Source organism: Leguminivora glycinivorella, chromosome 6, assembly GCF_023078275.1.
Source record: "Leguminivora glycinivorella isolate SPB_JAAS2020 chromosome 6, LegGlyc_1.1, whole genome shotgun sequence".
NCBI classification, from domain to species: Eukaryota; Metazoa; Arthropoda; class Insecta; order Lepidoptera; family Tortricidae; genus Leguminivora; species Leguminivora glycinivorella.
Window position 1 is genome coordinate 1554379 of NC_062976.1, and position 27645 is coordinate 1582023.

Genomic DNA, 27645 nt, shown 5'->3' on the forward strand with positions numbered 1-27645 from the left:
TACGGGGCCTGTAATACCTGTATGCGTTACTGGCAGTGTATATTTTAGTATTGAATATGTACATCCCGAACACCACTTTGATATATCTACACCGTGTTTTTTTTGTTTTCCGTTAAATTCGACACGTCGTTAGGTTCATTATCAGGAACCATCCTGTATATCACTTTTAGTTAAATTCGCAAAAAAAAATTTTTTTCATCGTTTTCATACATAATAAATGAATTTATTAGTGTGAAAGACCCTTAAGAATTACATTCAAGTTAGTGTCAAGTGATTGACGGCACATGTCAAAACAAATAACATTACGGATTGGTAAAGGCTGTCACACACGTGTTCAGTAATTATCTTAATTTTTTGAATAACTCGATAACCGTAAAAGTTAAGACGCTTGTTTCTTAGAGAAATTAATTGTATTTGATCTAAAGAACCTTCCCTTAAAGTTAACGGAATTCAATAAAAACAGGGTGTATAAATGGCTCTATAAGTTTTTAACCATATGAAAAAGGAATATTAAATAGTCAAAGATTGGGGGCCGATTTTTTTCCGAGCGCTCGATATTATCACTCGAAAATTTATGGAAAACTAGACCTATTTTAAAAGTATATTAATAGGAAATGGTAATCGAGTGGTGACTTACCACTCCTCAATTCTATTAATAAAACGACGGTACCCCATTTTGTGACATTATACAATTTTAATATTATTTAAACATCATTATAATTATCCCATAATACATGTCATTCACCGAGAATCAAAACTTTCAATATTAAATAACTACAATATTGTTTTTGTACAATAAATGGCTATTGTAATCATTTTGTAGGAATTGTATGTCCGTAAAAAAAATTACATTTTAACCACATAGTAACACAGATTTCAGTTTGCTAAACTACGGTATTTGGTAACCTAAGGCACTATTTTATTGAATCTAAACAAATGTCGATTTATTGCTTGGATGTCTATTATGGGTATTTTCAAAAATTTTGACCCAAAATTAGTGAAAGTTGTTAACAAAATTTAACTCGATGTCAGTTTTGTAACGACAATTAAACATAAACCTGCCTGTGTGGTGACGGGTTAAGAATTTCACCACCCCCTTTCTTCCCGTGGGTGTCGTAGAAGGCGACTGTGGGATACGGGTTAAATTGTAGCGTAGGCGAGAGGCTGGCAACCTGTCACTGCAATGTCACAGTTTCGTTTTCTTTCAACCCCTTATTTGCCAAGAGTGGCACTGAAGCTTTAGTAGTTTCATGTGCAGTGCCTACCCCTTTATGGGATACAAGCGTGATTGTATGTATGTATGTATGTATGTACCTAATTAAACATAAAAAATATTGCTTTTATGTTAATTACATACACTTTAAGCAATAATCTACATTCAGAACATGAAAAAAGTTAGTTTTTAACCCCCGACGCAAACACGACGGGGTGTTATAAGTTTGACGTGTCTGTCTGTCTGTCTGTGACATCGTAGCTCCCGAACGGATGAGCCGATTTGGATTTAGTTCTTTTTGTTTGAAAGCTGAGTTAGTCGGGAGTGTTCTTAGCCATGTTTCATGAAAATCGGTCTACTATGTCACAGTCGGGGGTTTTTTCAAAATTTTAATTATATTACAAATTACACATTCATTAACATTAAATGAATTTATTTAAGTTTAATTAGACAAATTTTATTCTTGTCTTCACAAAGCTGACATCGAGTTCATTTTTATAAACAACTGTCACTAATTTTGGTCCAAATATCTGAAAATGCCCCTATTTTAACTATAAAACTCCCGTGAGACTCATACATATTTAAAAATATTTTAAGCGGGTTACTCACGTATTAAGTCGATATAGCGTTCGACATGTTTCGGTTCAATTTCGAGAACCTTTCTCAAGAGTAGCGACCCCGCCTTTACATGTCGAGAGCGCGACGCATAAAGGTTCTCGAAATTGAACCGAAACATGTCGAACGCTATATCGACTTAATACGTGAGTAACCCGCTTAAAATATTTTTAAATGCCCCTATTATTACAATAGTATGTTCTTTATTGCACACCTCAATACATACAACATTGTGTAAGTATAACATACATGTGTCCATGGGCGACAGTGATCGCTTACCATCAGGCGACCTGTCAGCTCGTTTGACTCCTATCCCAAAAAAAAAAAGTTTGCAGTAAAACAGGCAGTCTTATCGCTAAAAAGCTATCTCTTGCAGACAAACTTTCTAGAAAATGCTCAAACTTGTTAAAGTGCTCTCACAGAAGTTATTCTGTGCTGAGAGAACCCCTCGCAACGCTTAAGCTTCCACGTTTTATCTCGCGCATATCATAAGCAAGCGACATATCGTCACTACTTTTAAAAAAACTTGTATCCTCGTCTGTCAATGAAAAGAAAATTGTAGTAAGTATGTATGGAATGCATATAGACTTACTGCGTTTTAACTTTGAGGAGCAGCGTGAGATACGAGATTTTTTTAAAGTAGTGACGATATACAGATAGACCATGCAGGCAATTATGGTCGCGCGATAAATGATAAAACATCTGGCCGTCCCTATCGCACTTACTAATAGTGCGACAGGGACGGCCTGATATTTTATCGTCTATCGCGCGACCATGCTACCCGTGCCAGGGGCGGCTCACTCCGCGATTCCATCGCCGCGCTATAAGTACATGCGGGCGGCCGCGAGTTCGCGGCCTAATCAGGGGTGGCTCGCATTCTCGCGGAACGCATATTCGCACTTTCTATTGTTACAATACGTCGCGAGTTTTTTTAAAGGTTCATATGCGATATCCGCGTGTGGAATGGCTAATAATGCTTAGTTAAATAAACATCATGAATAAAATAGGACAATCTTACACAGATCTACTATTGATTATGTCATTTATGCCCCACGGAAACTTTCAGTCAGGCTTGTGTCGTTGGGACTTAAACAAAAATATTTAAATGCTGTATATATACCTAGAAAGTACCCAAGACTTGAATATAATAGCATAACATTTTATCTGAGTATTAATTTTTTTAATCCATGGGCAACCCTAGCGTCCGACGCTGCGCACGTGCGGCTCGTTTCTTTGTAATCATTTTGTAGGCATTTAAAAAGGCGGCATTTCGTGAACTTCAAAGCAGTGGGCCTTCTGTACTTGTACTATTATATATTCTGTGCCCGTGCATATAATTTTTATTTACCACTAGCTTTTGCCCGCGGCTTCGCTCGCGTTAAATTCGAAAATTGCATGATAACAACGTCCCCCCCTCATTTTAGAGAAGTGGGGGTTGAGAAAGAGACAAAAAGTAGCCTATGTCACTCTCCATCCCTACAGCTATCTCCACTTAAAAAATCACGTTTCACAATTCGTCGCTCCGTTTTGCCGTGAAAGACGGACAAACAAACAGACACACACTTACCCATTTATAATATTAGTATGGATAAGTAACAACTATTTACCTGACGTGTAAAATTTTATTTTATCAATAAAGGATTGTATTGTATTGTATTGTATTTATTTTTAACACTGAACATTAGAAGCCATAAATATTATGAGAATATCAAATGCCTAATTTCATCTAAAAAATTAATTAGACATGATGAGAACATAAATTACGCATATATTAAAATCAGTCCATTATAAATCTCATTATTATGAATTTGGATCAGGTTTGAAGACCAGTTACTTATACATATACAATAATATTAAATATATATCCTCAAATCTAGCAATATCAATGAAGCAATGAACTTTCACTAACAAAATGAAACAATTACAAACAATTCATTCAGAGCCCCTAAAGTATTATTTTATTACTTTAGATAAGCAGAACTTCCAAAGTTTTCCAAACATCCCACTGTACAAAATCTCACACAAAATAAGGCTTGTTAAACATGTAAAATCGGGTAACTCACGTAAAATTGACGAAAATCGCTCGACATGTTTGGCTCCGTTACGTGTAGCATTTTCATTGAGCGCGCGCGATGCCGATGGTATCCCAACGCAGACTGCGGGCCGCAACTCGCTGCGACCGTTGACTCGGCATCGCGCGTGCTCAATGAAAATGCTCCTCGTTACGGAGCGGAACATGTCGGCCGATCTTCGACAATTTTACGTGACAATTTAATATGTCAGTGTCTCAAGATAGTTTTATTATTAAAATAAGACTTGAAAAAAAAACTGATTTCAACAATTTGCCCCTTCGAAATACTGGTTTAACAGTCATAGTGGACACAAAAGCGATAAAAACAGGTACTTAAGCAATAGTGATATCGTTTACTAACCACTAAAAAGGTGTCTACAGGGTGTACATCTGTACAAGACGAGTGCACATCAATAAACCGCATATTATGTTGTCCTAAACTAGACGGACTAATGAGAGGTGGGAAAGAATAAATGTTGGTACAGAGAATGGAACACTGTAGCCGTAAATATGATTAAAAACAATAAATAATTCGCCTAAGTCGACCGCTGTGATCATCTCCGTAGTTTCCTGAAACATAAACATTTAATAAGATCAGTAAATTTTATTTTAAAACCTATTGATGACCGGTCTGGCTCAGTCGGTAGTGACCCTGCCTGCTAAGCCGCGGTCCGGGGTTCGAATCCCGGTAAGGGCATTTATTTGTGTGATGAGCACAGATATTTGTTCCTGAGTCATGGATGTTTTCTATGTATATAAGTATGTATTTATCTATTTAAGTATGTATATCGTCGCTTAGCACCCATAGTACAAGCTTTGCTTAGTTTGGGGCTAAGTTGATCTGTGTAAGGTGTCCCCAATATTTATTATTTATTATTATTTATATATTTGATTTTGTTGTTGTTCTTGGCAGAAGTCACGTTTGGCAGAAACACCTTACGCAGAATATGATTTGGCATAAATCATTTCGCTGATTTTTATAATACCAAATCGTCCGTTGGATTAATGTTGATGAGCATAATAGTCTTCTAGTCGACTAGTCGAATATTACTTTTGCAGATATGTGATAAAAGTTTCTGCAAGCTGGCAAAATATAGCGACACACTCACATTTGCATCCATTTACTTTGGTTTACATGTGGATACAATGAAACTATCAGGCAAGCAAGCGTGGTCGTGTGATAAATGATATCGTCACTACTTTTAAAAAAACTTGTATCTTCGTCTGTCAATGAAAAGAAAATTGTAGTAAGTACGTATGGAATACATATAGACTTACTGCGTTTTAACTTTGAGGAGCAGCGTGAGATACGAGATTTTTTCAAAGTAGTGACGATATCACGTCAGACAGTCCATTACGCACTATTTGCAAGTGCGATAGGGACGGCCTAATGCTTTATCATTTATCGTGCGACAATGCTTGCCTGCCAGTTTTTGACTAATCAATAAGACCTTTAGTGCATTTTCACATTATCTGATCCGATATTGGATGTCGAACCGATATCCCATACATTACAGGCGCCATCTTGGATTTTTCTATTGAAATTCTTCCGAGATCCGATATCGGATCGGATAATGTGAAAACTGTCTTACGGCTCGGCTCAGCCACGACATTGGTCTAAGCGTGACAGCGGTGAGCGGCGGCCATACATTGGAGCGAGACACAGCGATGGGACTTTTAGAATAGAATAGAATAACATTTATTCGTGAACACAGGCAAGACAAAATACACATAATAACAATAAGACAGAAAATAATGAAGTGCCACGAAATGGCCTCATCTCAGCGTGTTGCTGGGGACTTCCAGCGCTGATCTTCCTTTTCATTCGCACGTATGGCTGCCGCTCACCGCTGTCGCGCTTAGTGCGTTTTCACATTATCCGATCCGATAATTTTAGAACAAAACGGGACTTAATCGCGTAAACACTTACATTTACATTTATATTAGGTTCTAAAATTATGAGTGCAAATCGTGTTAGTCTAAATCAATATATCCGATCCGATATCGGATGTCGGACCGATATCCCATACATCTTGTATTTTTTCCATTGAAATCCTTCCGACATTGATATCGGATCGGATAATGTGAAAACTGCCTTAGACGAATGTCGTGGCTAAGCCGTTAGCGGTTGGTGTTAAGAAGAAAACCAACGTACCTGTTTAAAGGCTTCTCCTTATAAGTGACGGGTTTCCTGTTCCGCCGCGTGCGGCCCTCGCTGACGCGGTCCGCTCCGCTGCCGCTGTCACTGTCGCCACTATCTCTCCTGTGGACAATATACATTTTCAGTACAGATGGTGTTATTTTTACGCACTAGTGCGAGAAGTGGTTCATTATATGCCAGGTCGAAACTTTGAAGGCTCATCTGTACTGAAAAACGTCGTACTCGTGTCGATTTAAAACACTCCCTTCGGTCGTGTTTTAATTTATTGTCACTCGTTTCGAACTTCCTTTTTTTACGCACTTGTATCGTAATGTACTATTTTATTGGATGTTATACATGACGTTAAAATACTTCAGAATGCCAGTATGAATCCTAGTCAGCTGGTTCTTTGAATATACTATACTATAACTCCAGTTATAAATAAGCCTCACATCTTTATACAAATTACTTGTTACACGTCTTTATGCTTAAGCAACAGTGTACCTTTTTCTCAAGAAAGACACAGTCATGACTTTTTTCTGGTTTGTTATGTTGGTAGCAAAATGTAACGCAGTACGTTAAAACCCAAAAATAGAAAAATACACTGCTATTTGCTAATACCAAAGAGGATCGAGTATTATAGAGAGTTACTGTCAAAGTAATATGTGTAATCAGTGCATAGACTGCCATCTCTCGACACATACTAAAAACTTTGAACCTCAATTTTGACTATTTGGCCCATATTGTTAGCATGATATTATGTGTTAAAATATCAAATATTAATATTAGCGCCATCTAGCCGAGCGTCCCCCAAAGGTGTAACGCCATCTAGGTCACCGTACTTTTTTAACCCCCGACGCAAAAACGGAGGGGTGTTATAAGTTTGACGTGTCTGTTTGTCTGTCTGTCCGTCCGTCTGTCTGTCTGTCTGTTTGTCTGTCTGTTTGTCTGTCTGTGTGTGTGTGTGTGTCTGTCTGCGCATCGAAGCTCCCGAACGGATGAACCGATTTAGATTTAGTTTTTTTTGTCTGAAAGCTGAGTTAGTCGGGAGTGTTCTTAGCCATGTTTCATGAAAATCGGTCTACTATGTCGCAATCGGGGGTTTTTTCAAAATTTTTATTTTCTGTATGGTTTTGAGGTACGTTTTTTTCTTAGACTATCAGTCTATACGGAGTTACATATGTCTTTAGATAATATTAATCTTACCTATAACTCTCTTGCTGGCTTGACCCCTCTGGGTCCCTGGAGCTGTCCTGCTGGCTGGGCGCGCGTTGGCTTTCATTGCGGTTTACTGGTAGGCGTGCGACTCTGCTCGCCTGATTCCCCTTCTCTGCTTTGAGATTCCAGCTCCTCCCTGGAATTAAATAAATATTATAGAACATTCTACACTGCAGGTTTAATGAGTCCCACGGTAAACTCAACAGACCAGCATTCTTCAGATCAAAAAGGCAGGACTCAGTAATATCTCAGTATATATCCGCCTTACAGAAGACCGCAGGCAAATAGCACCACAGAATATATAATAGTACAAGTACAGAAGGCTCACTCCTTTGATGTTCACAAACGCCGCTTTTCTAAATTCTTACCTACATTAACAGACGGACCGCACGCGTGCAAACGACATTGAATTCTATTGCGCCGCGCGAAGGTCGTTGCCAGTGAATGGGCCGCGAACTCGCGGTCGCCGGCATGTACCTGTAGCGCGGTGAAAGGATCGCGGAGTGAGCCGCCCCTGATAGCACTAGACCCTACTTGTTGTCTTCCTGCCGGTGAGTAAGGCTCCCAGAGCTCAACGAGGGTGCGGAGTGCTGGTGACGGAAGTATCTAAGGAAATAATTTGTTCCGTCTATTGTCCTTTGAGGCGTCGGCAACCCGAACCCTCCTTGGGACTTGTACGTCTGATGGTAATCATTTTATCTGGCTGAGCTGATGATGGAAGGTCAACTCCTCAATGGTTAGGAGTTAAAGGATCATTCTTTCACTACTGTACGCATATTCGACTGCTATTTATAATATCAATAGGAACCACTAAAAATCAAGAAAATAATATTTTTTGCTTTTTAGTTTCTTCATGTTTTCTAACGCGCTTATTTATTGAAGGCGGTTTTTTTAACCCCCGACGCAAAAAGCGACGGAGTGTTATAAGTTTGACGTCTGTGTGTGTCTGTCTGTCTGTGTGTGTCTGTCTGTCTGTGTGTGTGTGTGTCTGTCTGTGGCATCGTAGCTCCCGAACGGATGAACCGATTTGGATTTAGTTTTTTTTTTTGTTTGAAAACTGAGTAAGTCGGGAGTGTTCTTAGCCATTTTTCATGAAAATTGGTCTACTATGTCGCGGTCGGGGGTTTTTTCAAAATTTTAATCAATTTTTACTGTACTTACGATACAATAACTCGTGAGTCGGTAGCGCCGTTGGGGCTCGGCGCGTCGAAGCGAGGCTTCGGTCGTTTGTGGGCAGGCGAAGTCGGGTCTGTCACTAGTAGTTTGGGGACTAGTACTTGTAGAACGCGAGAGCAGGATAGTGACCTGAAAAAATATTGGAAGTTTTAAACACTCTTCAAAAAAATTTTTGTCGGTGAGTAATTTTTTTTATTTTTATTAGCCTGTTGTAGTGTCCCACTGCTGGGCAAAGGCCTCCCCTCGCTTCTTCCACTCAACCCTGTCATGTGCGTAATTCTGCCAGCTTGGATAGAATGCGTTCAAGTCATCCCGCCATCTCTTTTTTGGTCTGCCTGTTCAGGGTGCATGCGGCAGACATGTCCAGCCTAGTTCCACTTAACAGTAGTAGGTGAGTAATTAATAATTATATATAGACACCTATGTGCGAAATGTCATTTGATATTTGCCAGTCGCTTTTCGGTGAAGGAAAACATCGTGAGGAAACCGGACTAATCGGTCGGATGGAAATCGCTGTCGTAAAAACTAGTGCCCACGACAAATCTTGGGATTAGTTATCAAAGTGGACCCAGGCTCCCATGAGCCGTGGCAAATGTCAAGATAACGCAAGGAGGATGACGATGTAAGTGTCTATCGGTAGTTTTATAACATACTAGCTTTTGCCTGCGGCTTCGCTCGCGTTAGAAAGAGACAAAAGTAGCCTATGTCACTCTCCATCCCTTCAACTATCTCCACTTAAAAAATCACGTCAATTTGTCGCTCCGTTTAGCCGTGAAAGACGGACAAACAAACAGACACACACTTTCCCATTTATAATATTAGTATTACACGTACCCGTTGAGTGAATCCCTTGTGAGTGGAGGAGGCGTGGAGGTGCGCTTGCGGCGCCGCAGCGTGGGCGTGAACACGCGCGCCGCCGCTGGCGACGGCTCCCGGGGAACCTGGCCAATACTCATTAATAAATATAAATGACATTCTTACACACATTGACCGAGTCCCATAAATTGTAAAAAAAAAAATTTTTAGAATTATGAAAAAAAAAACAAAAAAACCATGAAAAAAAACTGGTTTTTTTTGACGGTTTTTTTATGTTTTTTTTTTCAAGCCAGAAAAAAAAACCGTTTTTTGCAACCCTAGTCCCACGGTAAGCTCGAGAAGGCTTGTGTTGCAGATACTCTGACAACGATATATATAATATACAAATACATATATACATAGAAAACATCCATAACTCGGGAACAAATAAATAAATAAATATTATAGTACATTCTTACACAAATTGACTGAGTCCCACGGTAAGCTCGAGAAGGCTTGTGTTGTGGGTACTCAGACAACGATATATATAAAAATACAAATACATATATACATAGAAAACATCCATGACTCGAGAACAAAAAACTAAAAAAATATTATAGGACATTCTTACACAGGTTGACTGAGGCCCACGGTATATCGTTTTGACAGTTCTTAAAAAGAAGCTTATTTGACTAGAAGGAAACTAGCCTAATGCGTTGTTAAAATATTTCGATTCCCTCATGTGAACATGAGTGTGTGTCACCATGTGTAAAAATTAAAATTTTGAAAAAACCCCCGACCGCGACCCAGTAGACCGATTTTCATGAAACATGGCTAAGAACACTCCCGACTAACACAGCTTTCAAATAAAAAAACTAAATCGAAATCGGTTCATCCGTTCAGGAGCTACGATGCCACAGACAGACACACACACAGACAAACAGACGGACAGACGGACAGACAGACAGACAGACACGTCAAACTTATAACACCCCGTCGTTTTTGCGTCGGGGGTTAAAAAATACACGGTGTATAAACATAAAGCTCACAATCAGGCAGGCAATCATGGTCGCGCGATAAATGATAAAACATTAGGTCGTCCCTTTCTAGGGTTGCAAATAGAAAAAAAACCAAATGTTTTTTTTCAGAACTATGAAAAAAAACCAAGCACCATGGTTTTTTTTCTAAATATGGTTTTTTTTTTCAGATTTTTTTTATACTACGTCGGTGGCAAACAAGCATACGGCCCGCCTGATGTAAAGCGGTCACCGTAACCTATGGACGCCTGCAACTCAAACCATGTCACGTGCGCGTTGCCACCCCATTAGAAACTTGTACATCAGATGATCAAATAATACGACAATAACGGCTTTTCGTGATTTGTAACGTTTCAATAACAATAACGTACATTTTAATTCGATAAACATTCATTATAATACAAACGTTTATTGGGGAATCCCCGATGCGGCGTGGAGCGTGGAGAGGCGGTGGTGTTGCCAACAGTAAATAGCGACAACTACTAACTACAGATTGTGTAAATGTTAGTTTTATAAAACCAGAAATTAAATTAAATTCGTTTAATAGTTAACATAAAGTCTAAAAAACCGTATAAAAGTATTAACTGTTTTGTAATTTTTGGGATTTCGTCCTTCAGAAAAAAAACATACTCCAGAAAAAAAACTGTTTTTTTTCACGGGTTTTTTTTTCATGTTATTTTTCAAGCCAGAAAAAAAACCGTTTTTTTGCAACCCTATCCCTAATCGCACTATTTCTGAGTGGGATAGGGATGGCCAGATGTTTTATCATTTATCGCGCGCCCATACTTGCCTGCCAGACTCGTACCTCAGGGCTGTCACTGTTGGGTGTGTGCACTTCTTCAGTAGTGGAGTCTGGCTCTCGCGGCGCGTCCAGCAACCAACTGGGTCCCTCCAGAGGATTGTCTACTCTAGGCCTGTGAAAAACTCGAAAAGTAAGTAACTAAGTTTATAACTAGGGAACAAATCAAATTATTTTATTGAATACTTTTCGATTTGTTCTTTTTTCAAGTAATCACACTACTATACATAAATTATAAATTTAAATAGATATCATACACGAAAGAAAAAACGACAGGGCCCACTGGTGGCCGAGCCGAGAATCGAACCCGGGTCTTCAGCTTACGCGGCTAACGTCCTCACCACTAGACCACCCGCCCGCCGAGGTACCCGACGAAATTTCTCTAGTGTATGTTATCTCTGATAAGGCTGCTTTTTCTTTCGTGAATGATATACAGGGTTACTTTTTAGTCAGTTAACAAACTTCGTATAAATGATCGCTAAGGTAAATGAAATATACGTTTTGTTTTATTTTTATCCCATCTCAAATAAAAAAAAAGAAAATTGCACCCAAATTATCCCACAAAAACAGTAGAAAACTTGGTCACCCTAGTTACTGACGGCAGCGGCGGAGGCGAGGAGTGAGCGGGGCACTCGCGCGCGGCCAGTGGCAGCGCTTGCGCAGGGGGTGGGGAGAGGCGGGTGGGCGGGGAGCTGAGCGGCGTCGGCAGGGTTCAAAGATGGCAGCTTTTTAGGCTTGTGCCGTTTCGTTCGTTGATCGGAGCGCTCCGATCTCGTTCAATCGCTCCCACGAACTAGTTCGCTCTTTTAGGTCTTTTGCTCATTTAGTTCAGTCAGACCAGCGACCACTGCGGTCTGAAAGATCAGAACGAATGGGACCGAATAGTGTCAAAATGATACGAATAGTCCACAGATAGTAACATTCCGGGCCCAAAGGTTGTAAGTAACCGAAGTTTAATATGAAAACTTGACGTTTTTTTGTTGCTCTGCTAATTAGCTCTCGCTCTCGGTCGGCGCAGTCACACACTCGTTCTCGATCCAAACCGCTCGCGCTCGCCGATCCTATACTGAACTAAATGAGCAAAGACCGAATCTCAGAGCCTGGAAAGATTCAGTTCATTTCGGTCATTGATGGGATTTTATTCCTAACAGTTCATAGTTCGTGAACGACACAAGCCTACAGCTTTTGTTCTTAGCCGCGCCGGTTTTACAGCGATTACAAATTTTCCTTCATACTTTCACGGGCTTAGGACCGTCAAAGCCCATGTCGATAGTCAATAAAAAACATTTAACATTTTAAGACAAATTAATTCACAGAAGAAGTCGATAAAGTGAAAAACGACATGTGCTTAGGCAAATTGGAATCAGCTATTTACAATAATCGTTTGATTTAGGTACTTACAAATGGAGTCCATTTCTCCTCACTTAACTCACTTACACTAATTAAATTGTTTGCAGACATGACATGGGAGACGAGCATTAAGCCCCATTTAGATGGTACGAGTTTCTCGCCCGTCTTGGTCGAGAAACTCGTATGACATTATCGTATGCGATAATCGCCTGGCGAGTATCGTACGAAAACGTTTACATTAGTGCGAGAAATAAAAACTCGCATACGAGTATCGTATGCGAGACTCGCCAGGCGATTATCGCCAAGCGAAATAGTTTAGACGGAGAGTAGAATTTTCGGGAGATATTTCCATAACATTTCTCGACTCGTCTAAACCGGTTCTCGTATGACATTTTTTCTCGAACGTGCGATTATCGCACGAATCGGAGCGAACCGATTTTCATACGAGTTTTGCCTGTCAACTTGCGTGCCTAGTTGCTAATTAATTAATTATAAACACATATTATATGCTTTTTTATAATATTGGGTATAATTTACCTTGGATTTATTTGAATTTAAGATGAATAGTACCCAATATTATTAAAAACACTATAAATGATTTATGAAGGTCTCAATAATATACAATAGGGAAAATAATGATTTCGACCGTAGCGTATAGCTAATAAAATCTTGGTTGCGATACTTGCGATTAGGTTTAGGATATTATTAAACACAGAATATAAATAACATTTTTTTTTTAATTATAGTAGGCATTTTGCTCCATAGATATATGGGGTAAAATGTCAGTAGGTAAACATTAACTGTACCTATAATATTAATAAGCCGAATTTATTTTTGGTTTTAGCAGTTACTGAGATGCAGCTACAAATATAAAAACACCATGTTTTACATGATTTCTACTGAATTCATTTCGACTGAGTAGCGCATAAACTCGTATACGATTCTCGCATATGTGTTTTGTTTACACGGAGACATACAAATATCAAAGGCGAGGCGATTATCGCCCTCTCTCGTGCGATATCGTACGCATAGTTTACAGTGTGTGTGTGGATTGAGTGAGCACCTTCCGAAAATAAAAAAAAATATGCTGATCATTTAGTAAAAGTTCTAAAACAATTGTAAAACGAATCTCTGAATTTGTAAAAAGATAAATCAAAAGATACAGCCATTAACATGTGCTCACTCAGTTCTCACAAACTACCAACGAAAACAGTGAATATATTCATTTAACATATAATATTTATATACTAACATTTAGTAAAAAATAGGCCAACCTACCTCTATAAATATTAGATCACCTAGTGACGTATTAAATTTTTTACAAATAGTTTCTTATGCTCACTCAATCCACACACTTTTGAAAAGCCGAATTTTGATAAAAAACATAAGATTTAGACCGCTATTATATGTGTATAGTTTAGTAAAAGTGAAATGGGAATTTGTAAAATACAAAACGAACCACTAACGTGTCAGGTTTTTTTATAATAAATTTTTGTAAGTGCTCACTCAGTCCACACGTTTTGAGAAAGTTAAAAATGTAAATATCTTACGATTTGTAGCACCTAAGACACTCGAAAGTACTTCAACATTTAGTAAAAATTTTTACTAAATATCCACCATCTAATATTTTATATTCGTTGTCTGGTTTTAAAGATATTCAGACATAACTTTTCTCATACAAATGTATCAAGCAGGGTGACCACACTATGTCGGCTCCTGATTTTCCCCACCTTCCCATTGTCATATTGAGATTGGGGAGTTTCGTTCAATTTTGATAATAGTTTACCGGATTTGTAAGTGGGAGCGAGAAAAGAATAACTATTTCTCGCTCCCACTTACAAATCCGGTACGCTCATCTGTTAGCGCGATTAGATTACCAGGTTCTGGTTTCTTACTAGTGAAGTATTATATTCTTTGTTTCTTACCAATTATCATTCATGTCCTTTTTAATGCATGCATGTCGATATGGTTATTATCCTGACGTCGATAAAAATTACACAATACACATCATCACTAGGCCAACAACATAACCTAAAAACAGTTTGCAGATGGATAATTAATATGGTATTAGTTTAATATTATCAAAATTAAACGAACGAAACTCCCCAATCTCAATATGACAATGGGAAGGTGGGGAAAATCAGGAGCCGACATAGTGTGGTCACCCTACTTGATACATTTGTATGAGAAAAGTTATGTCTGAATATCTTTAAAACCAGACAACGAATATAAAATATTAGATGGTGGATATTTAGTAAAAATTTTTACTAAATGTTGAAGTACTTTCGAGTGTCTTAGGTGCTACAAATCGTAAGATATTTACATTTTTAACTTTCTCAAAACGTGTGGACTGAGTGAGCACTTACAAAAATTTATTATAAAAAAACCTGACACGTTAGTGGTTCGTTTTGTATTTTACAAATTCCCATTTCACTTTTACTAAACTATACACATATAATAGCGGTCTAAATCTTATGTTTTTTATCAAAATTCGGCTTTTCAAAAGTGTGTGGATTGAGTGAGCATAAGAAACTATTTGTAAAAAATTTAATACGTCACTAGGTGATCTAATATTTATAGAGGTAGGTTGGCCTATTTTTTACTAAATGTTAGTATATAAATATTATATGTTAAATGAATATATTCACTGTTTTCGTTGGTAGTTTGTGAGAACTGAGTGAGCACATGTTAATGGCTGTATCTTTTGATTTATCTTTTTACAAATTCAGAGATTCGTTTTACAATTGTTTTAGAACTTTTACTAAATGATCAGCATATTTTTTTTTATTTTCGGAAGGTGCTCACTCAATCCACACACACACTAGTTTACATGATACGATATTTTTTCTCGTACTTCGATAATCGTACGTTCGAGGCGAGAAACTCGTACCATCTAAATGGGGCTTTAGGCAAACCGGTATTTCTTAACACAGGCAGTATCTCTGCCTCGTACAACCTACGAGCCGCTCGCAGATTGTTATTAGCCCTGGCGTACACTCTCACCATTTCATAAAACTCGCGGTTTGAGTACATCGTTTCGCGTTAGCTCACTGGCGTGCGAGGAAAACATAAAACGACTGTCCGTAAGAGAGCGCGGCGTGAGACTGAGGGGCGGTGTTTCTTTTGTAAAGCGGCGAGCGGCGCGCGCGCTCCCCCGCCCCCGCCGCGCGCACACCCCCGTCATACCCAATCATGCGCCGGCCGCCGCTGAACTCAAATGAACCCAAAATCAGCTGTGTGTAGGGTGTCCGTAATTTGTAAAAATTATGAGGAATCAAAATAAAAAAATAATAAATCTTAAAAATAATGTTTTTTTATTGAAATGGGTTCTATTAACGATACTGAATTCAGGGTTTTTTTTTATAAGGTGACTAAAAAATAACCCTGTATATTTAAATTTATAACTAAGTTTATGGTTATAAGATGTAATGTTTGGAAAAGAAGTGGCCCGCCGAGTTTCTTGCCGGTCCCATAGTGGATACCTTCCTTCTAACTGATGGGGGATTGAAATCTTCTCGAGGCTGAGGCGTAGGGTTAGAGCCGGCGTAGCTTGATATGCGCATTGTAATATGCCTACTTGAAAAATAAATATTTCATTTTCATTATTTGCAAAGAATAAGTAAGTACGTACATTAGCGTCTCATTAGGTGGTAGGTGACATTTGGTACTATCAAACCAATGCGGATTTACTTTTTTTTCAATTAAAGGTACCTATAATGGAAATATGTGCTCAGGCAAGATGAAAACCAGTCCCCACCAGTCACACCCTCACTATAATACTACATACATACATGCAATCACGACTGTATCCCATCAAGGGGTAGGCAGAGCACACGAAACTACTAAAGTCTCAGTGCCACCACACCTCGGACACTGGGGATCAAATATATGAAAGAGGCGCGTTCCTAGCACACAGTCTAAGCTCGTGTAGGTGAACGCGTACTATGCTTGTATGAGTGAGATATGACAGGACGACTGTTCGCGTTCTTGACAGGCGGTAACTGTGAGGTAACCGAGAGGGGGCGGGCGGCACTTTCAGCGGGGAGCAGGAGTGGCCATACGTTACGATAGGACTCTTTATTATACTGTGGTGCCACTCTTGACAATTAAGGGGTTAAACGAAAACGAAAATTGTGACATTGCAGTGACAGGTTGCCAGCCACAATTTAACCCAAATCCCACAGTCGACTTCTAAGACACCCACGGAAGAAAGGGGGTAGTGAAATTCTTAACCCACGATAGTAATTTAGTATATATTACCTCGGTGGTGTCTGTTCTTCACTCTCTAGCTCCACATCTTCAGTCACTATATCTAATCTACGCCTGAAACCGAAATAATGCAATTATTTATTACATCTACTCAACAAAACGTTTATAATCAATGAATTGTTGTTGGAACTGCCAAGCGATGAGCATTAAGGGGCTTACTGATTATTAGAATTTTTAGTATGTTATATAGGTACTCAGACACACCTCGGACACTGGCGATCAAATATATGAAAGAGGCGCGTTCCTAGCACACAACACAGTCTAAGCTCGTGTAAGTGAACGCGTAACATGCATAGCTGGGCATTAACTCGTTAATCCGTTAATCGTTAATTAACGAAGTTAACATTTTGGTTAACGGATTAACTTTTAAGTTAACTTTAAAAAATGTTAACGGATTCGTTAACTTCCGTTAAATTACTTCGAGTCCGTTAATCGTTAATCCAGTTCCGCACGCGCCGAGTAAAACTTGCTCTGACCGCTACTGTAAAAGCCCGGAGTACGGCGAAACCTAGGATTTTTACGAAAATTCACAGTCTACAGACAAATTGGTGCCTTTGGATCTCTTGTTCGAGACCTGCTAAAGTTTATTAGTCCTACTGCACCCATCATTTACTGCGAAATAGAATGTAAATCATCACTATCATCAGGCATGACACACAAATCGCGCAACTGACGGAATCGCGCAAGCCAGAGTGCAGAGTTCGGCGGGCCGCGCTATCTACCAAGTTACCGTGGATCACAACTTCGATTAGAGGTGTCTCAATCCAAGGAACCTACCCACCATGACTACGACCGCATGATTGACACAATAAAACATATAAAACCTAGAATTTACCGAACCAACGTCGATATAAGTCCAAAGAGAACAATAAATATTAAGATTTCGCTTTTACCAATTGGCAGCTGGGATTTTTAAGAGATTCTGGCGAACATAGGGCTTTTACAGTAACATATAAACTTACGCAAATACTAAATGTTGATAACTGATGCAACTAGCAACAGTAAAATTATTTTTTTTATAGCGATTAACGGATTATCGATTAACTTTAACTTCCGTTAAATTTGTTGAAATGTATTAACGAAGTTAACTTTTATAGTAACGGATTAGCGATTATCGAAGTTAACTATTTGATTAACGGTGCCCAGCTATGGTAACATGCTTGTATGAGTGAGATATGACAGGTCGACTGTTCGCATTTTTGACTGGCGGTAACTATGAGGTAACCGAGAGGGGGTGGGCGGCACTTTCAGCGGGGAGCGGGAGGGGCCATACTGTACGATAGTACTCTTTATTATACCCATCATATGAAGGCTGTTGCCATCCGGCGAAATGACAGGCAGTGGGCCCTCTTAACTAAATTTTTATGAATTTCTATATTTTTAAATGTAAATTCAATTCAATTTAATGTCACAGTTTCGTTTTCTTTCAACCCCTTATTTGCCAAGAGTGGCACTGAAACTTTAGTAGTTTCATGTGTTCTGCCTACCCCTTTATGGGATACAGGCGTGATTGTATGTATGTATGTTAAATGTAAATCAAAGATAGTATTTGAAGAAAGTACTTACGATGATTCGAAATCATCATCATCAGTCATGTTTTGAGGTTCCTCTGCCACCTCCTCCATGCTTGCTGAAAAACAGTAAATAACATTATAACTACCAATTATTTAACAGGTCAAGAAACAAGTAGAAAAGGTGAAGACGCGCGCGATTTGTCCTGCCTCGGCGGAGACACGTTCACATCCACACATCACATTTGTCGCGTGAGGAAACTGTCGCGGCACGGGCCTCGCTCTATGTCTCAGTGTATAGTATTTTATGCAACTTGCGTTCAAGTGAGGTCAAAAAAGACGAGTGGCGTGAGTAACAATTTGAGGCGAAGCCGAAAATTGTTAATAAAGACGCCACGAGTATTTTTGAACTCAGTTAAACACCGTTGCAGACAATAGTTTTTCGACGACCATGCACTTACTTTTAATAGTTTTCTAGAATAACTTTCCTGTATTTAGCCTTGTCGGCCTCCCCTCTGCTCCTGCCGCCGCCCGCCCCCGGCCGGCGCCCCGCGGCCCGCTACACCCCTTAAAGGCTTGCTAACAATGCTTTAAGAGCTATATCGTATGCGTGGGTGCTCGGGGCGTGTAGTGCCATTTGACATGTAGGGTTTTAAAAATCTATGCACGACACTATAAATGACGAATAACACTACGGGAGTAGAAAAATATGCATAATGATATTTTTTGTGTTTTCTGACTGATATAATGTGGTATTATTATACTATGCTTGTAGTTAATAGTATTAAATAATTACATCTTACTTTGGACGATGTCGAGTAACATTTATAGTAATTTTGTTCAACCGCGCGCTTTCGAACGCAGTAGGTACCTTCCGCGTCGCCACTGCTGGGAGTAACCACTGAGTCCTCCTTATACTGTGTCTATGTAGACTATTTACAAACTAAATTAAAAGTAAACTGAAATAGATACCATACACTAAAGAAAAAGCGATCAAGCCCACTGGTGGCGAAGCCGGGAATCGAACTCTCCAGCTAACGCGGCTGACGTGCTAAAACCGTTACACCACCCCGACCGCCGAGGTACCCGTCGAAATTTCTCTAGTATATGTTATCTCTGAAGGCTAGGCGCCTTTGACCAACTCTAAGGGCGAGCAATTTGTGCTAAAACTAATCAAAAAATATTTAATAAAATAATTTGATTTGTTCCCTCCCATCGTTAAACTTTAAGTAATTTAAAAATAATTACAGTCAAACGGGATGTTTTCCCCGCTGTCGTCTGCAGGCTCTGGTTCAGTCTCGTTCTGGTTCCGAACGTCCCTCATGTCTATCCGAGTCAGCGGAATGTAAACATCTGAAAATAACAATCTATATTAAATGTCAACAATCTAAATAATCCGTAGAAATGTCATTTGATATTGGCCAGTCGCTTTTCGGTAAAGAAAAACGATTACCGTTCGTTTCAACCAAATCCTATAATACCACTAGCTCGAATTAAATTCGAAAACATCAGAATGCTCCATGCAAACTTTCACCCCCATTTTAGGGAAGTGGGGGGGTTAAAAAGGGACAACAACTAGCCTAGGTCCCCCATCCCTTTCAACTATTTCCATTTGAAATCTCCACGTCAATATCGTTCCGCTCCGTTTTGCCGTGAAAGACGGACAAACAAACAGGCATTGGGCGACGTTTTAGGAATAAGGTATTATACAATTTGGTTCTAACGAACCGTAATCAGAAAAACATCGCCAGGAAACCTATTCTAGTTTGCCTTCTGGGTTGACAGGTCCGCTTTCGCATAACTAGTCCCTACGCAAAATCCTGGGATTAACTACTAAAGTGGAACTATGGGCCATGGTGAATATTGTCGAAATTACTCAAAGAAGAGTCTTTAATGTCGCAGAAAGACTAAGAAATAGCACTAGACCCTACTCATGGTGTTGTGTTCCTGCCGGTGAGTAAGGCTGCCAGAGCTCAACGAGGGTGCGGCGTGCTGACGACGGGAGGACCTACGGAACTAATTAGTACTGTCTATTGTCCTTTAAGTCGTCGGCAATCCGAACCCTCCTTGGAACTTGTACACTCCTTTTTACTGTGTATTTAACACAGCAAAAGGGAATGTACAAGTTTCTAATGGGGTGGCAACGCGCATGTGACACTCTTTGAGTTGCAGGCGTCCATAGGTTACGGTGACCGCTTTCCATCAGGCGGGCCGTACGCTTGTTTGCCACCGACGTAGTATATAAAAAAAAAAAAAAGAAAGGTCAATCCGTGGCAAGAGTAACATGAGTCTCGATTTTATGGCATGTTCCATTTATTCACTACGCAAGTTCAAGTGATTATCTATCTCTAAATAAGAGTTACTTTCCCGATATATGCATAGATCCTTTCATTTGCCGCTGTAGTTCAAATAAACACTCGATGAAGTCGTGACTCACGTTACTTTTGTTTTGCGTGGATTCACCTAGCAGTAGTAATAATGATATACCTTGTAACATATGCATTGGTACAGCTCTCACGGTAACATTGCGAGAGTTGGGACTCCTAGCTGCTGGTCCTGGAAAATAATATTTCAAATTACCACTGAATATTAAGAGAGAGAGAAGTAAAAGAGATATTCCAATAAAATATAAACAGATACTATTATTAAAATATTATTCCACATACTGAACAAACTCTTTCCTTATCTCATATCTAAGAAAACAAATCTACCTCGTTAATAGTACATTACATCAGAGGCCGGGAAAATGAGGATTTCCGGCCAAGTGGGTATATACGGATAGGGATACGAGGCCGGGAATCCGTTTTCACGCCGAGGCATGTGTGCTTTTCTCAAACATACAATGAAATAAATAAAAAATGCTCTAAACGACAATATTTTATAAAAAAAAGTTACTTTGCAGGCCTAGGCCTAAAAAATAATATGAAATCCCTTTACAGTCCTCTCGAGTTGTTGCGCCGAAAAAGCGATACTTCCCAGCCCATTTTAAGGAACGTAAAGACAATATTTCATTGCATGTTTGAGAAAAATTTATAATTGGTTCAATTTGAAGACTACCAAATTCGGCACAGCAGTTTCATTTATCTGTGCCAAAACAAACTTGGTTTGAACTTCTACGTCTGTCTGTCTGTCTGTGTCCGATTTAGATTTAGTTTTTTTTTTGTCTGAAAGCCGAGTTAGTCGGGAGTGTTCTTAGCCATGTTTCATGAACATCGGTCTACTATGTATTCTTCAAAATTTTATATGGGTCCCAATTTCTGAAAATGACCAAATATCAGATAATACTTACTAGAAGTATTAAGATTCAAAGTCCTGCTAAGCGACACAACAGGCTGTATGGACTGTCCGCCCATCATCATGGGAGGCACTCGGTGCACTTTCTCTGTAGAGTTGCTGATGTTGCTCCATCGCGGGGATACTGTGTCTGCACCTGTAGGCATAATAGACAATTTTTTAGTTGTTTTTAGGGTTCCGTAGTCAACTAGGAACCCTTATAGTTTCGCCATGTCTGTCTGTCCGTCCGTCCGCGGATAATCTCATAATCTCAGTAACCGTTAGCACTTAGAAAGCTGAAATTTGGTACCAATATGTATATCAATCACGCCAACAAAGTGCAAAAATAAAAAATGGAACAAAATGCTTTAATAGGGTACTCCCCCTACATGTAAAGTGGGGGCTGTTTTTTTTTTTTCATTCCAACCCCAACGTGTGATATATTGTTTGATAGGTATTTAAAAATGAATAAGGGTTTACTATGATCGTTTTTTGATAATATTAATATTTTCGGAAATAATCACTCCTAAAGGAAAATAAAAAGTGCGTCCCCCCCCCTCTAACTTTTGAACCATATGTTTATAAAAATATGAAAAAAATCACAAAAGTAGAACTTTATAAAGACTTTCCAGGAAAATTGTTTTGAACTTGATAGGTTCAGTAGTTTTTGAGAAAAATACGGAAAACTACGGAACCCTACACTGAGCGTGGCCCGATACGCTCTTGGCCGGTTTTTTAAGTACTACCAGTGTTAATCAATTTAAAAATAAACTAGACAAACTATCTAAGAAGTGAAATCGTGCAAAGTGAACTATGATTTAGACGTACCAGCATCAGCTGCCTGTCTAAAACGAAATAATAATAATAATGATGGGAAAAACCGTGATCTTGGACACGGCTCGGATAGTCCGACGGTTCCTCTCTCTGCAGCCCTAACCACCGGCAGCTTGGGCCCTGCCCCGCTGCTGGCGGCACCCTAGGTTAGGTTTTTTATAATATGTTTATATGTTTTTATATTAACTATAAAACTCCCGTGAGACTCATACATATTTAAAAATATTTTAAGCGGGTTACTCACATCTCGACATGTAAAGGGGGGTGTCGCTACACTTGAGAAAGGTTCTCGAAATTGAACCGAAACATGTCGAACGCTATATCGACTTAATACGTGAGTAACCCGCTTAAAATATTTTTAAATATGTTTTTATATTGTTTTGTAAGTGTTTTTTTATTTTACTTTTATACTCATATTGTAAAAAACCTAGCATAAGAAAAAAGATAAATAAAGGAAATAATAATAACTAGTGGGTGCACTCTGAGGCATTGCAAATGCCCATTAAAAATTTTGAACATATTTTGAACTGATAAATTATAAATTAAATTACATTACAATTACATTTCAATTCTAGTGTGTTTACCATCAACACACTAGAATATGGTTTTTACTTTACATACAATCATACATACAATCACGCCTGTATCCCATGAAGGGGTAGGCAGAGCACATGAAACTACTCAAGTTTCAGTGCCACTCTTGGCAAATAAGGGGTTGACAGAAAACGAAATTGTGACATTGCAGTGACAGGTTGCCAGCCTCTCGCCTACGCCACAATTTAACCCATATCCCACAGTCACCTTCTACGACACCCACGGGAGGAAAGGGGTGGTGAAATTCTTAACCCGTCACCACACGGGTTGGTTTTTACTTTGATTGGGCAAAATGAGAAAATGCTAAAGAATAATGAAATCTTACAATATAGACATATATAGACAAAAAAAATATTCTCTTGGCTTTACAACACAACATGCCACTTTACAAAAATTGGTTATTTTATATCTCACACTAAAATTGATAGCTTTTGGACTGTGCTCTGTCAGTTTACACTTTACACAGAAAAATTGCGAGATGTAAATTAAAAAGTGGAAAATGTCTGCCATGGGTAAGACTTGAACTGACTGCTTCTGGACCTGTTCAAGTCTCACCTAAGGCAAACATTTTCCACTTTATTAGTGGCATTTATTGCAGATGTTCAATTTCAATAATATAATACATTTTCTCGCCTGAAACACAGGGTATCCTAGTTCAGGTTAATGTAAACCATGACTAATTTTATTTTAAGTATTTGTTATATACAATACTAGTTTTTAATAAAAAGTATGGTTATGTTAAATTATTTTTATGTTTAGATTTACCATTTCCTTCCCTGTCCCTCATATAAGTCTTGGCTAGCTCCATGGTGCGAGCAACGGCACTGGAGGCCTGCACCAGGTGGGAGAGAGCCTGCTCGCTAGCCTGTTGGAGTGCAGCATCTAGCTTCCGTGCGTCTGCGGCACCACCACTTTTGAGACGCTGGAAAACATGGTAGATGACAGGTATTTTATAATAGGTAGATGAAAATTTGTGATATATCATTTTATTGGCATGAAAATACGAACAAAGCCAGGCGTCCTCGCGAATTTCCTGGTACGGCAATCGTGCTATGTAGACGTGCCTGACCTGTGCCGTACACAACTATATAACATGTTTTGCTGCGGGAGGATATTGCCTCGTTCAGCTCATCCCTCTGTGTGGACGTGGACTCAATGGCTATTAACACGATCTATAACCATGTTAAACTATTATAAAGTGACTTTCTGAGGTCTGTAGTGGAATTAGTCTCTAATCTCTCTATGTTAGTAAATAATTTGATACTACTGCCAGTAGTGTCAAGTCTTTTTCTTAAATATGTTATGGAATAAACGATTACATGAAGAAAAATACAAATAATCTAACGTTAATAGAAAAACCTTTATGAAAATAATAAAGGGCACTTCCACGGTCAATGACCTGACAACTCTACAGCTGTTTCCTACGAGGTTGAGCAACCGGAACACTTACAATCAATTTGAGCCTCAGCTCATTGATCTCTTTCATTAACTCCAACTTGTCATTTTCCCTCTGAGACGCAGTCATCTTCCAGTACTGAACTTTTTGCACCAGTTCAGTATTTTTCTCTCTGAGACTTTTAATCTCATCTTCTTGAGCCGCCATGAACACTACCTACACGAGAAAGAAACAGTCACACGTTACACTTAACGACAACACACAGGGGGAGGAAAATCCTTGCAAAATTAAGTGCTTTATTTTGATTTTATTTAAATGTTTTCGTTCCTTCTGCAAATCAAACTCAAAACGACAAAAATTAGGTAACTATAGACAATTAAAAACACAGAGGAGAGAGGAGAGATAATTAAAATCGAATCAACAATAGACAAAAACCTGTCAAATAGTATTAAGACGTGCTTGCACTATACGACAAGGTGCTACATCAAAATGTACAAACATTTGTTACCTGTGGAAGTATTGCCAGCATTGGTAATAAACCTCTGAATTAAAGATATTTTGTGTTTCTCTGCGAGAAGTGATTGCACGGAACAAAACCATATTAAAACCGAAATAAATTACACATATGAAAGAAAAAGTGACCAAGTCCTCTGGTGCCTGAGGCCTTGGTCACTTTTTCTTTCATATGTGTAATTTATTTCGGTTTTAATTTATATACATAGTAGTGTGACTACTTTAAGACAGCACAAGTTGAAATATTTTCAATAGATTATAATTTAACTTGTGTTCATTAGAATCAAAACCATATTGTTTGTTGTTGAGTAAGTTGAGTTGACTCTTTATCGCTGTCTCGTTTGTAAAGTTTTATGTAATTGTGACATGGAGGCAACTAATAGACCGTGGTTTGTGATAGCAGTTGCAGCAGACATATTCACTAATATTTTATAAAGAATTATTAAAAATTAAAAACCTTTATAACTAATTCGTAATTTTAACGGCAAGTCATTTTGATCAAATAAGTAAAGCTCTTTTACAATAGATATTTTTTATGAGATAGGTAGCAAACGAGCAGATAGGCAGCCTGATGGTAAGCGATCATTGTCGTCCATGGACTCCCGGTATTTACCAGAAGTGTTGGAGAACTTGGAAGTGCGTTGCTGGCTTTTATAAAGATAAGATGTGTTATCTCTTTATTATTGTCTGCGCAAGATCAAACAACTTGTAGTTCCTGAAGTATTTATCGTAGAGCAGAAATTCTTATTTTATTTATTTATTTAATTCAGACATCAAATGGTCCAAGAATAAGAAATGTGTTAGTTAAGTCGCTTATTATCTATGTTAGTAACAAAATCACTTATCTCCGATATTGCAGGAAATTTGACTGGTAGTATAAAATTACAATGGTACTTGTTTATTATCTTCAAAGAATGACACAAATTTTGAAAAAACTGACCTTGAAACCTTCTTCTACACCCCTAGCGTAACCTCTTTTAATCTTCTTTCGAGGACTTTCAGTGTTTTCATCCTGTTTAGGAATTATTTTCACTGGTTATTTACGTTTTATCAGGTTCCAATAAACGTGATCGAGGAAACTTCGTTTAAAGAAAATTTACGGGATTTTTTCTTCTTTCACTGGCAACTCAATGATGCTGTCAAGTGTCAATGTCAAAATAGAAAAAAGCGCGGGAAACGTGAAACGCGGCGGTTGTGTGTTTTGGTTTCTTGTACATTTTTAATTAATTTCACTAGGATTAGGATCAGTGAATTGGTCGTTTGTATATATTTTAGATAGTAGCATATGTAAATATTATTTTAATTTGTATATATAACATCATCTACTCATATTAGGTAAGTTTTTTCATTTTTCACGATGGAGGAGGACGACCCTCCCGACCCGGGAGGCGAAAACCTTCAAGTCGCCATGAATATAGACGTAGAATCTAGCATAGATACGGATGCATCTGTTAATAAAAATGATCTAAAAAGAAAAGTACACAAGAGTAAAAGGTGCAAGGACTGCAACAAAAAACGAAAACGTAATGCTGTTGGGGAGTATGTATGTGAGTGTGAAAGTGTTCAAAAGACCCAATCTCATCCTATACCTAATTCTGATACAAAAATCGCAGATAAAGTTGTTACAGAAATTGAAAAACCAAAAGTTGGCCGAAATTTATTTACAGCTGCTGATGTTGCACCGTTTACGGTGCACGTTCAATTAAAACACACAGACCCTAACTCGTCCCTTCATCCGGTGTCCTTTGGAAGGTTCCTAGTGAAAAATGCTTTTAAGAACGTCATTAATGGTAGCGTAAAACGAATTGGCAGAACAAGGATATCCATGGCCTTTTCCAATCACATTGATGCCAATCTATTTGTGACCAATCCCAGTCTTGATAAAGAAAATCTGTCAGCTTACATACCATCATTTTCTGTAACTCGCATGGGCCTGGTGCGGGGTATTCCCTCACAGTGGTCGGAGGAGGAAATAATATCAAACATTTCTGTACCCACTGGGTGTGGAAAAGTGTTAAAAGTTCGGCGTTTGAACCACAGAGTGACAGTCAGTGGGTCCGTGTCTTGGCAGCCCTCTGAAACAGTTGTTCTAACTTTTGATGGCCAAGTTTTACCAAAACGAGTCTTTTCCTGCTATAACTCACTACCTGTTGAACTTTATATTTTTCCCACTATTCAGTGTTACAATTGTACTAAATTTGGCCATACAAAAATGCATTGCAGATCAAAACCTAAGTGCTTTAAGTGCGGACAATTGCATGCCGGTCATACCTGTTCAGTGGAGGAGGAAGATGCCATTTGCTGCCTATGCAATGGTTTTCACTTTGCCACTAACAGGGCTTGCCCTGAGCATAAGAGACAGAAGGAAATCAAAGTCACTATGGCTAATAATTGCGTTTCATATGGTGAAGCTGTTAAACTACATCCAGCAGTTTCAAAATCATTTGCCGATGTCCTCTTAACTCAACCACAGTCTCAACCTATATTACACCGTAGTGTTCCTAGTACAGCCCCAGGTACAAGTGGTGCAACTACACAGTCACATAGTTATAAAAAAACATTTTTTGTGAAACCACGTACATTTAGGAAGCAGTCAGTAGGGTATGATGTAGCGGCTCACAATGCATTAGTTAAGGAATATGTTATCCCATCTCCTCAAAACGGCTGTGCTCTACAGCAAGAGGATCACAAAGAGGATTCAGTAGCTAATGAAATTCAAACTCTAATTCGTCTTTTATCCCAGCCTAATGTAAAAATACCGTCCCACGTTGCCCCCATGCTTGAAGAACTTGTTTTAACTATACAAAATAATGGCCAGAATAATTCAGTGGAACTGCAGAA

The 27645-nt window shown here is 38.8% G+C and overlaps 1 protein-coding gene across 1 annotated transcript; it reads right to left on the reverse strand.

Annotated features, from left to right (window-relative positions):
• Positions 1–4121: 4121 nt before the first annotated feature.
• LOC125226928 lies at positions 4122–27102 on the reverse strand. The gene is made up of 15 exons (XM_048131109.1): positions 27076–27102; positions 25745–25816; positions 24346–24507; positions 23661–23817; positions 21484–21624; positions 20682–20750; positions 19443–19547; positions 18250–18313; positions 16675–16737; positions 11071–11179; positions 9268–9374; positions 8419–8562; positions 7246–7393; positions 6055–6162; positions 4122–4469 (listed from the first exon to the last, which is right to left on the reverse strand). The coding sequence occupies exons 1-13, from the start codon at positions 27100–27102 to the stop codon at positions 7318–7320; spliced, it is 1296 nt and encodes a 431-aa protein (XP_047987066.1). The 3' UTR covers positions 4122–4469; positions 6055–6162; positions 7246–7317.
• Between the last annotated feature and the right edge of the window lie 543 nt (positions 27103–27645).